The sequence below is a fragment of the Orussus abietinus genome, unplaced genomic scaffold (genome assembly GCF_000612105.2).
Source record: "Orussus abietinus isolate OABI.00-Male unplaced genomic scaffold, Oabi_2.0 scaffold126, whole genome shotgun sequence".
NCBI lineage: Eukaryota > Metazoa > Arthropoda > Insecta > Hymenoptera > Orussidae > Orussus > Orussus abietinus.
The window spans coordinates 48,270-60,541 of NW_019394338.1; the positions used below are offsets into that span (position 1 = coordinate 48,270).

The 12,272-nt window shown below is 45.2% G+C and overlaps 1 protein-coding gene across 5 annotated transcripts in view; it reads right to left on the minus strand.

Moving 5' to 3' along the window:
- LOC105697780 overlaps positions 1-12,272 on the minus strand; it is a 232,841-nt gene that overhangs the window by 32,199 nt on the left and 188,370 nt on the right. For all 5 annotated transcript variants that reach the window (XM_023431828.1, XM_023431830.1, XM_023431829.1 and 2 more), the window contains one exon: positions 3,926-4,337. In XM_023431828.1, the coding sequence (XP_023287596.1) occupies positions 3,926-4,337 (412 nt within the window). The remainder of the gene's footprint in view (positions 1-3,925; positions 4,338-12,272) is intronic.

Sequence of the window (12,272 nt, forward strand, 5' to 3'; positions counted from 1 at the left end):
CTTTCACGTCCCCTTAAGGTGTTATAATAGGGTCAGCTTAAATATGTTGAAAGGTCAAATCGTTCGTGAAAGTACTCCCCGAATTACATGTACCGATTCATTTCAAATTTTACTACGCGTATAAAGAAGCAGTAAAGGTAGGTCCCAAAACTCATAAAATTTCACTTTTGTAAACAATTTGTTTCTTTAGCATAGACAAGAACCAACGTGGCATCTTCCGTGCACGTTTTTGATGTTTTATGCTTTTTGAGGGCTTAGAATCGAAAATGAAGAGCTGAAGACCTAGCTCGAACAATTTGGAATGCTATGGTAATCGAATATTAGAGTCAGATGGGAAAATACTTTTACGAACGATTGCAAGAGAACACTGGTATGTCCTGTGGATAACACACATGTTTAGAGCAAAAATATAATTGCCGCTAACCGTGTCAGATGGCGCTATTAGTCCAATAGAGTATGTACAGGGTTTGTCCGAGAAGTAATGTCAATGATTTAATTGTGAAGCGATTATACGTCGCAGCGCGCTCGGACCGGTTGGGATCGGTGGAGCAGGATGTCAGCTTTCAAACGCGCGGTCGCTTGGTTGTCTCCGGCCAACCGGAAAGTAAGGACACACTTTTCCGTGAAACGCATTTTCGTCTCCCGTGCAAACCGTAATGCAGCGTTCGTTGGAACAAAGGATTGCCATCAAGTTTTGTTTAAAACTCGGCAAGTCCGCAGTGGAAATTTTTCCTATGATAAGGACCGCTTTTGGTGATGATTGTTTGTCAGAACGTCAAGTCTACCGGTAGCACAAGGCCTTTTTAGAAGGCCGTGAAGAGGTTAACGATGAAGCCCGCGCTGGACAGCCATCAACGACCACCATCGACGAAAATGTGACGCATGTGAGAGAACTTTTAAACTCAGACCGCCGTTTAACTGTTCGATTAGTGGCACAGGCATTAAACATTCCAAACAGTACCGTTCACGAGATTATGACAAATAATTTTCAGATGCGAAAAGTGTGCGCGACGCTGGTGCCTGAAGTGTTAACAGACGACCAAAAATCGCGCCGAGTTGAAACGTGCCAGGAACTTTGGGATTTGTGTGAAAGTGACCCCCATTTTTTAGACAATGTCATCACAGGTGACGAGTTTTGGGTGTTTGAATACGACCCCAAAACAAAAAGGCAAAGTGCCGAGTGGCACACCTTGGCGTCTCCTCGCCCCAAGAATGTCAGAATGAGCAAGTCAAAAGTCAAGACCATGCTCATTGTGTTCTTCGACATTAGGAGGCTCGTCCACCATGAGTTTGTACCGCATGGTACAACCGTCAATGCCAAATTCTACGTGGAAGTGCTTAAGAGACTGAAACGAAGGGTTCATCGCGTCCGCCCCGACGTAGCGGACGATTGGAAACTTCACTATGACAACGCGCCAGCCCACACCGCCTGCCTCGTGACCCACTTCCTGGCCGATTCAAAAGTGCCAACGGTTCCCCAGCCGCCCTACAGTTCTGACGTGGCTCCTCCAGACTTTTCTTTGTTTCCACGCCTTAAAACTCGCATGAAAGGACATCATCGCGGGACAGTTGACAACGATAAAGCGGCTTGCACCAAAGCTGTAAAGGACATTCCGGAGGAGGCCTACCGTGCGGCCTTCGATGCCTAGAAATCTCGCTGGAAGCAATGTATCGACGCAAGAGGAGCCTATTTTGAAACTTTTTAATGTCTTGTACCGATCTGATCTATACATTTTTTTTTTAAATCGGCTCACTAACATTACTTTTCGGACAAACCCTGTAAGATAATGAAGTCAGGGGAATTTTCGAGTTTCAAGTGGTTCTCTTTATAATCATTGTATTAAAATGACATATGGAGTATGTCATTTCACATAATTCTCTATGTAGAATGCAGCAGACGCCAACATAAATATAAATGTTGGTAATATGGCACGCTAGCTTATGTTAGGACTTGAGTATCTAAAATGGCGTTACCATTATATAGATGAATTTTATTTTATCGACGGCGATATATATCCTTTCACAACACATTAAGACCAACCGCAAACATCCCATTTTTGGATCTGGCAAGATAAATGCGGTTGCTTATGAAAAAAATGAAGGTACCTACCGAGGATCGAACTAGCATCCCCGGCGATCCGAGATCCAGTGCCTTATCCATTAGGATATCAGCCGCTTCGAGAGTTGTTATAACCCATGTCTTTACGAAGTATAAACTAAATTTTTAAACGATTATTTCTTTAGAATTCCTGCGAGGTGCGTGTTATCCCGTTCGCAAATAGTTTCATACGTTGAGGACTACAAAATAACAATGTATTGCGCAAATTTGACACGACCATACCTGATCGCTTTCTTATCAGTCCCCGATCTGAACACATTGCAGCGTACGTAACGCTAATTAAACGTTTAAACAAAGGTGGACGACGAGGAACTATTAGCGATTACTTCTTTACCCTTCCGAGAAGAAAGGAGGAGAAATTGTTATTGGATAGACACCTTTTAAATACACTGCAACGAATGACCCATCTTAACTGCGACCCGTGTTCCCCTTTGTATCGCGTCAAAAGCCTAATTCCTCGCCAGGACCGCGGGACCGGATCGGGGCAATTAACTGTGACACGCGTCATACAGCGAAACAGAGGGATTGTCAAGGTAGCTTCCCGTCCTCAGTCCAGAGAACGTGGTTCTGTCACAAAACCTCTAACAGCCTTACACTGAATACGTGCGAACTCGTGCGGAACTCGTGGGCCGGCTGGTACTTGCAAATCCGTATGACTCTTCAACTAAGGACCCCGCGTGAACGGGCCTTAACTTAGACAGCGCGAACTCCAAGTAATGCTCAATGATAGACAGTTTCGATTACTAATCTCTAAAGGGAATTAACTCTTGCACCCAATCTCAGAAACAACTTCCCGCATGCAGTGACACATCGCAGTTTTTTCACGATCTTACACGCTCACGCCACGATCTAAACAAAATCTACTGACAGCACGAATTTCAAAGGTTCTACTTGGGACACTATATCTCGATACTTTTCGAACTTGCATCGGCGCAAGACACTTAACTGCTACCCTTTAGAAAGCTATTAACTCAACGTGTGTTAAGGCATCAGGTGATTCAACTCTAAATAACTTGGCCGATAATCCTCCGAATCTTTTCTCAGCGATCACCATCGGCGGGAAATCCGCTGAACGGCCTGAGGGGAGGGAGACCCGCACAGGTGATGGCCCCGATTCTCGCGCTGCGCGCGAGCTGGCAGCAAGCCGGTCCCCGGCGGCGCACCATCCCGGGAGCGCACCGGCGAGGACCTTCGTCCGAAATTTCGAAACAGCTAATTGGACCACGAACATACAAAATAGGCCAATGGGATAACACGGAAACAGCCAAACTGAAGGAGGGGGAACGAGTACAAAACGGGTCGCGGGCCGCGACCCGCTCTTCTTCGCCCGACTTCTGTATCAGATTAAAAGCTAATTGTTCAAGCCACGCGGATCATCTTACTGTCACCATCAGCCACGCTAAGCCGCGACACACGTCGCTCAGAAGTCGATGAGGATAACCGAGGACCGGTAAGCCCTGGGAACAGTCTGAGCAACCGGGGACCGGGCCCACACTTTCGAGTTCAATAAGGATAGTGCTGTATAAACCGTGTCTACCAGTTTTGTTACACCCTGCATAACGCATTATTGTTCGGGACAAAACTTTTTGTGTCATACAGGCAGACCGGTAACCAAATCTGCCTGCCGCACCTACAGACCTGATGCTTGCGGTCGGCCTAATTTGTTATACTTCACGCACTGATACAAAATGAAAAAGATATGAATCATTATCGTTCCTCATGGACTAATTATAGAAAATCAGTAAGCAACTTCTTAATGAACTATAACTACATAAATACTAATTCCTTAATAATGTACGATCTTACCAGACATGTTGTTGATACTGGCATTCCAATGTTAATTAATTTTTGCTGAAGAGAATGCATGTACGCATCATATCCGCCGGCACTTTGATGACTATGTGGGGTAGCAGGATGGCTTATTGGCGGCGTCGCAATGTTTAGCGATTCAGAAGGTTGGCTAGTTAGCTGCACCAACTTTTGTTGCAAATCAGCTATTGTTTGTGGTCCCGCAATATTAGCATTACCAATGTCAGTCACTTTATCCAACGAATTTTGTTGACTAAGTTTGCGATGTTGATACTGTTGCTGTTGTAAAATGTGATGCTGACTGAAGATAGAGGAATCGAGCGATTCCACTACAGTATGTTCAGGTGTTCCCTCATGACTAGAGTTGTCATTCTCTGATGAAAGCAAATGACAATCTGAGCTTGTCCGTCTGTAAAATTGACGAAGAAAATTGTTATTAAATTGAAGAAAGAGTTATCAGCGAAGAAAGCTATTACAGGTAGTCTCGATTAGCACTGTAAGAACAAATGAAAGAGATCACTAAGGCGCAAAAGTATTTATAAAACATTGCTCCGAACTCGATGCATCGAATCATTTGAAACTTTAGCATGTGATTAAGGAGGTCCTAACGAAGGCCTTGAAACTTATGAAATTTCATTTTTCATACAAATGTTTGTTATTTATCCCAAAGTAGAACTAAAATTGCATTGTCAACGAGTATTTTTAATTTGTTATGCCTCTTAAAAGCTTAGAATTGGAAGTTATGGCTTCCAGGACATAGACGGAACGATTTAGTACACTATAGTAATCGAATATTACATATCGATGTGAGAAACATCGGGAAAGGTTTGAAAAATATGTAAAGTGAAATTCTGGGACATCCTGCGAGCAACGCGTCCTCTGTAACTGCTTTTACAGCGAAAATTTGGTTGTCGCTGAGTGTGATAGTCGTTTGGTCAATTAGAGTATCAAAAGTCACGGATCCAAGGAATTTCTTGTATTTTACTTTAATCTCTTTATGATCATTCTACTTCAATAACATATGCAATACTTCATTTCGTATAATTGCCGGTATAGAGTGTATCAAACGTCAACATAAACATAAATGTCGGCAACGTGTGGAGCCAGCGTATGTTACCACTTGAGTATCCAAACGGCGTTACTATCCAAAAAGGTATACACGAATTTTATTCCACCGATTGAATTTCTCGGCGCCTTTCATATCACCTTAATTGTATGAAATAAAATGAACATGGCTTTATTACAAGAAAATATAGATGAATTTGAGAACTCTGAAAAAGTAATGACTAGAACGTTTTTTATTCTTGCATTTAATTTGGTCTATAATGTTCTTCAAATTTTGTCTAAAGCATTTTTACATATCTTCAAATAAAAGGCAGATCTCCAACTGTTCGATTTGAGGTGATATATCCTGTATTTTCTGAAATTTGAGCTACTTCCTAATAGTTGTAGAATAAGTAGTGAAGGACACAAAGAAAGTACAGGTAACCCTCCTATAACACGGTAGTTAGGTTCCTAGAAAATGCCGTGTTGTGTGAAACCGTGTTGCATGAGACCCAGAGCTAGTATAAAAAGGGGGGTTACGTTCCAAAAACTTATTAAAAACAAATATTTTTTTTGAATTCGACATAAACAACTTAATTTTTATTAAAAATATAAATGTATGTACAACACAAAGTGTAAAAAAAATACTTTAATCTAACGCAACCATAATTTAATGAATTTATTCGTCGTCACTGCTCAGTATAATCAACCGAGAACGTTTTTTCGGTGGAACGATATCGCCTTCACTTTCAGAACTTTTTTCTCTATTTAAAGTTTTTGTATGTTTTCCCCTCTTAAAAAAATCTGTAATCGAACTTTGCTTGCTGGCTTTTACTAGGTCATTGTAAATTTCGCGGTATGGAGAGAAACAGTTTTGCAACTCCCTTTTGAATTTTCGACTTCTTTCCGTGGAAGGGTCTGTATTCAAGAAAAATGACTCGTTATAGCGAAACCGTGTTATAGGATGCCGTGTTGTAGGAGGGTTCCCGCAATTTACGAATCGTGTTATAGCGAAACCGTGTTATAAGATACCGTGTTATAGGAGGGTTACCTGTACTTAGATGGGGGCGTCAAAATTATGTGAGAGTTAGGGCTCTCAAAGTGTCTAAATTGCCGCCGGTACTAGGTCATACCAGATCTGAAAACTCAGATAAATTTGATCCTATTTTAATAATTTTAAATTTAACGGTTGGTTGTACCCCAGGATTATGATTATGAGTTAATCAAATAGCAATTATTTTGATACAAAATATACATTAATCGGTTTCATCTACAAAAAAATTCCAGAAATTCTGGTAAAATTCAAATAGAAAAACATACATTTCATGTAATTGTTTATTTTATAAAAATGGAAAGATAAATAATTTGAGATGAGGTATAAACAACTAATTGAAAGATAAACAAACGTTGAGAGACAATAGTTTATTGCTGAATTATACCACTAAAGGATTCTGTTTTCATTTTTTTACGGATAGAATAATTACATTCAAATAATCGAGTATTGGTTCAAAATGTGGTAGGTAATTAATTTAATAATTAATTAGCATACTAAGACAAAGAAGTATTTAATAGTTTTCCACTGCGATAAGAATTCCTTCGATTCCTTTCTTCCGCCCTTCCTGGTCGGTAAACAGTCGTACGCCCTGATACGGTAAATGGCAGGGGTCAAGCTCGGATTTTGGCCTTTCCGAAACTTCGCTTGATTAAGGGCGCTAGGTGCATGTATGCGCACTACGGAACCCCAAGACCCCGTTGCCGGAGCACGTAGCCCCGGCCCGGACAGCGGGACCTTTTAGGGCGTACCTGACCGGCCACTCAGCTCCGTGGGGACCTCACGACCTTCACGACACGACAGAATTGGGGGAGTTCGGCAATTGAGACGCGCTACGAGAAAGGAGGAGTTGGGAACGTGGTCCACGGAACAGGGGTACAAATAAAATAAGTTAGAACACAAAATTTCAGTAAACTACCTTTGCAGGAGGTTTATTCATCAAAGGAATAATTCGGGATACACGGGACGCGCGCGACAAGTTGCGGTACTTTTAACGCGGAGTCGGAAATTAGGCGCAAAGCGGCAACGAAGATGCCCAAAGCTCGAAGGAAAGGAGCTAAAGCAAGGAAAAGAAGTCACAAATTGTTTTATACGCGGCCAGAAATCGGACTCTACACTTAGAACCCGAAAAGGGCACAACGCCCTGTCGGGAGGACCTATATCGAGCCCCTGAGTGTTTCGGCAAGGACCCGCCACCCGGTATCTACGCAGAAGAGATATTGGTTCCAGCCCACGATACGACACTATCGCCCCTCGTCCACCCAATCCTGCCCTTCGGCAGTCACGACACGGTGGTATAAATGAGGGAAAAACGAAATCCACGATAAGAGACGCGATGCGCGGGCGAGGGTCTCCTCCCGAACATGTCCCGGAATCTACGCGGGATACAACCCGTCGCGTTAACAAATTCGGGCCCTACGGAACTTTTCTCGTGGTCGAACGAAATGGCCGCGATCTAGTGGAACTGCATCCGGTCTTACGCAATTAACGGAAGGGGATATAGCAGATAACTATCGCGAAAGTACGTCTTACTACGGACGCACATCTGAAATCGTTCGTAAAATAGGCGGGAATCGGCTCACGGCGCAAACGCGGAATCAGGAACACGAATACCGACGAGATGGAGGCCCCCTGGGCCAGTTAGGGCTCACCGGTGTCTCTCCGTGCTGAGGCTCCCCACGGGTCGATACGGCTCCCTTCGGGATTACGATGGCAGGCCGCCCTTCGGGATGCACCGGCGAAGATGGCTATTGACGGAAACGGGACGGTAGACCTCGCTGCACGGGAAGACGGAATGTGGCAGCCTCGACGGTGGTCCCTCTGGCAATATCCGTCTCGCCGGAAGGTCTTCGTTTCCAACGCCGTCGTCCTCCTAGTGGTCCCAGCGAAGCTTAATCCTGGTGCTTCGTCCTGCCGCGCGCCTAGTTAAATTGGGTAGTAACCCAAAAAATTAGGCGGCCTAGTAAGGCCGCCTAATTAGGGCGACCGCTGGCCGATGGCAGCAGGGCCCCCAAATGGGGGTCCCACGCGTTTTCCAGGAATCTGTAAACCGAATTGGTACGCTGATGCGCAGCGACGCACGCCGCTCCTGTGTATAAGTAATGTTTACCGCATAATTTCCACATTTTAAAGTAACCAAAATAAATGTTAGGCCAGTGATTGCCAGAGGGATTCCTCCTTGCTCTTGTCTCAAACCCCCTTGTAACTGGCAAAAATGTTGCCACGTTACACCGCATTTTTTAGCTAATCGTGCCTGAATGCCGCATGCACTGTCAGACGTGGCGACAGCCTAGTGGGACAGCGATGCACGCCTGCCATTTCGGGCATCGCGCAAGAGCATGGTCAACGGTATCCGATGCATTCCCACAGTGCAGGCACAGGGGATTTTCCGTCTTACCTCTTTGATTTAACACGTTGGCTGCCACGTTACCCATATTCGGGTCACATACCAGTCAAATAAAATGCGCGTGGCAGTCAACGAGTTAAATATTCACCGAAACTCATGCGCAATCATAGCCTGTGTGGTTTAGTAGTTCAGGTAGAGGTAACTCGTGTCCAGCCATGGTTTTATCTCAGGAATTATTAACCTCGTCCACCTCGCTTTATTAAACGCCTTCCAGTCCAACCGCCAATTCGCAACCATAGGGTTTTGTATTTCCTTGCATTTCGCAAGATATGCGCAGCGTGCTGCTCCATTAGGGGCAAGCGCGCGAAGGGGCGGCGCCCGAGTGCGGGATCTGGCTGTGTCCGGGTTCCTCAGCGTTGCCTGGGCCGGCGAAGCGACGCAGTAGGTCCCGCCCGGCGCACGCCGGCCCACAGGCGAAGCGTCCCGGACTCCTCCTTCGGCCCGTTCTCCCCCGCTTCCCTCTGAGGGCGGGCGGGGGTTGGGGCGGCTGGTGGAGTCGGGGCGCGGGGAACTGCAGGGTCCCTAGGTCGGGGGACCGGGGACCCATTGCACACAGTCCCCCCCCCCACCATGAGCGGGAGCCTGGGGGCGGGTGGTTGCGCCCCTCGGTTCATAGGCGGAAAAGGGGGGGAGGAGTTCTTGGAAGGACTGTGTCCCCTCCTCTCCTCTTCCCAGGAACAGGGCCTGAAAACCGGGTGAGGCGCGGGGTTTTTAGTGGGTGCAAGTCCCACACTACCTCCGCCCTTCCCTGGGGTCGAAGGTGTGCGCAGGCATTTTCCACAGCTATCTCTATTTTTCTTCACGCAAAATAGCTCAGCCCTCTCCACAGCCTTAATATACCAAGGGAGTAGTTTTGTGAAAACCAGGGCCGCTGCATCCGAGATGGTTCTGTATCCCTGCACGACCCTAATAGCCAGGATCCGCTGGATCCCGGCCAGCATGTCCGGATACTTTTGGTGTTTCAGAGCCACGTGCCATGCCGGGGCGCCGTAAATTTTGCGACCCTTGCAAGTACCCTCCTCTTGACATCCCTCGGGCGTCCAATATTGGGCATCAGTTTTCTGACTTTATTGGTACTTCGGAGGGCTTCCGCCCTGAGATCCCACGTCCAAGGCTGGGGAGATCAAAGTTCTACAGGCAAACATTAACCTACCTAACCTACCTAACCTACCTAACCTACCTAACCTACCTAACCTACCTAACCTACCTAACCTACCTAACCTACCTAACCTACCTAACCTACCTAACTTACCTTCCTATCTACCCACCTTTTTTTCTTCCACTCCGCCCTCCCGATGCGCCAACTCCAGGGCCGGGAAAATCGCCATGCGGCATTCCATCCGGCCCCGGATTTGCAGGGAGAGCACAGTACAAGGTCAGGTTGGTTCAGGTCAGATTGCCTTTCTCAACCGGGTTTGGGACCGGCTACAGCCGCAACCCTACTCGTCCCCCTAGCCCACACCTGGTGCTGGGGGGGGGGTCGTCAGGTTAGATCCTAATCTGCTTTATCCTGATCATTCTCTAGCCCTAGTACTTGGAAGAAAGAAGAAAAGAGAAAGAAGAAAAGAAAGAGAGGAAGGAGAAGATGAAGAGGGAGGAAAAGTTGAATAGGAAGAAGAAGAGAAGTAGAAGAGAAGAAAGAAAAGAAAAAGAGAGGAAAAAAAGAGAAGGGAAGAAAGATGGAGAGAGGAGAGAGATGGGGGGGCGGCAGGAGAAGAGAAAAAGAAGAGGGAGGAACAGGGGAAGAGAAAAAGAAGAGGGAGGAACAGGAGAAGAGAAAAGGAAGAGGGGGTGGGGGTCCTGACTTGTTCATCCCCCGTCTCCCCCCCGCACCGCAATCCACGTCCCCGACACCTCCCCGAACAATCGTTTCCGCCCGCTCCTTATTATGCAAGACCTCTACAACCCTCCTGCATAATTCTCTCCACTTCTCCGTACTCTCCGTGCAGATCCGCACTAAGGCCACCACGTCCCCTGCCCCTGCAAGGGTAGGATTCGCAAAACCAGACCACTTCTGACATCGCACAAGGGTATGCTACACCATATACTGAGCCCTTGGCAGAACAGACATTCTGGGTTATCTGCTTTTTTTTCCTACTATACAGGTACGTTCTAAAGCATCCGTCAGCATTTGAGTTACAAAATACCCAGTGCTGAACATTCGTTCGTCAACCCAGGTCTCGATCTTTGGGATCAGGAGTTTCGTCCAGCATGTATTTCCAGGTTGTTCCTATCTTCCCTACCAGTGTCTATACGTGGCGCATCTAGATTCCGCCCTCATAAACCTCAATTGTCCTGCTGTAATGGGTCCGCCCTCTCTGATCTGGGCAAAAAGCCTACTCCTCTCCTTCGCTGTAATATCCAATGGGGGGAGTTTCGCTAATATCGCAGCCGCATCTGCAGATATGGTGCGGTATCCTTGCACCACTCTGATAGGCAGGAGTCTATGTACCCTATAAAGAACGTTTTTATATCTGGCGAATTTTAAACACTCCACCCAGGCTGGAGCCCCGTATATGACCATCGATTTCACCACCAGGGCCAGCATTCTTTTTTTAAGGTAACCTGGTCCATATATATTCGGCATAATCCTTCACAGTGCATTCGTCATCCCCAGTGCCCTCCCCGCCGTTTTCATGATATGCGGTCCGAAAGTTAACTTGGAGTCCAAAAGCACTCCTAGGTACTTAATTTGGTTCCGCGTCTTAATCAACTTCCCATTTATATAGATGGCCGGTTGTACCAAGTTACGTCTCCTGGTACAGACGATGGCTTCAGTTTTACTCGCCGCAATTTTCAGTCCTATCCTTTGGAGCCACATGTTTACCAATCTTAGGGCAGAATTCATCTTCGCCTCTATGCTGTATATTTCTCTGCCGGAGATCAATATGATCGTGTTATCAGCATAGCAAAAAATCACCACATCTTCAAGAAACTCCAATTTTAATAGCTTATTGAACATTGCGTTTCACAGTACGGGTCCCATTACGGAGCCCTGGGGAGCGCTCCTCGACAGCTTTATGTGCTCGATTCCAGCGTCATGTTTTATTATCAGATATCTCTCACTACAATAACTGCTACCTACCTACCCACCTAACCCAACCTAACCCTGCCTAATCTATCTAACCTACCTAACCCACCTAGCTACCTAACTAACTACCTAACCTATCTACCTAAATATATGATAAGAGATTATTCCTCAGATTGATTTCTGTAGTTTTTTAGGAATAGCTTCATATGATATTGCTTTTAAGGACGAAATCACCTCAATAGTTATCACTGTATTTCATTCTTATTCAGATAAGGAACTTAATGAATTTGAAATATTAGATTGAAAATGTATCTGGAGATTTTAAGAACATTTTGTAAGAGAGCAAAAGATACCATTGAATACAATTTTCAATTTATAATGACTTTGTTAAAATATAAAGAGATTTACAAAGATTGCTTATATATTTTAAGCAAGATTGAATTAACTCAAAATAGTAATTTTGACATTAAGAATACTTTAAAAGAATTTGCTGAAATACGAACCTGAATAAATCACCCGTATTGAGGAGGGGACGATTCGCCGTCACCTCCCCATAGGGAAATCGCGGTCGCAACACATACGTTTTTTTGTAGGAATCAAAATTTCCTTGCAATTTCATGCAAGCATGAATAGTTGCTGCTATGTTCCAGGAGCAGAGAACATACACATAACGACAAGTACGATGAGTTATGGAAAAGAAAGCAATTGTACGATCTTAACAGGAAAATTGAATTCACCTGTAGAAAACATATAATCTGAAGAAATTTGCAAAATTATTTTACTAACATAATAAATATAACAAATTTAATAG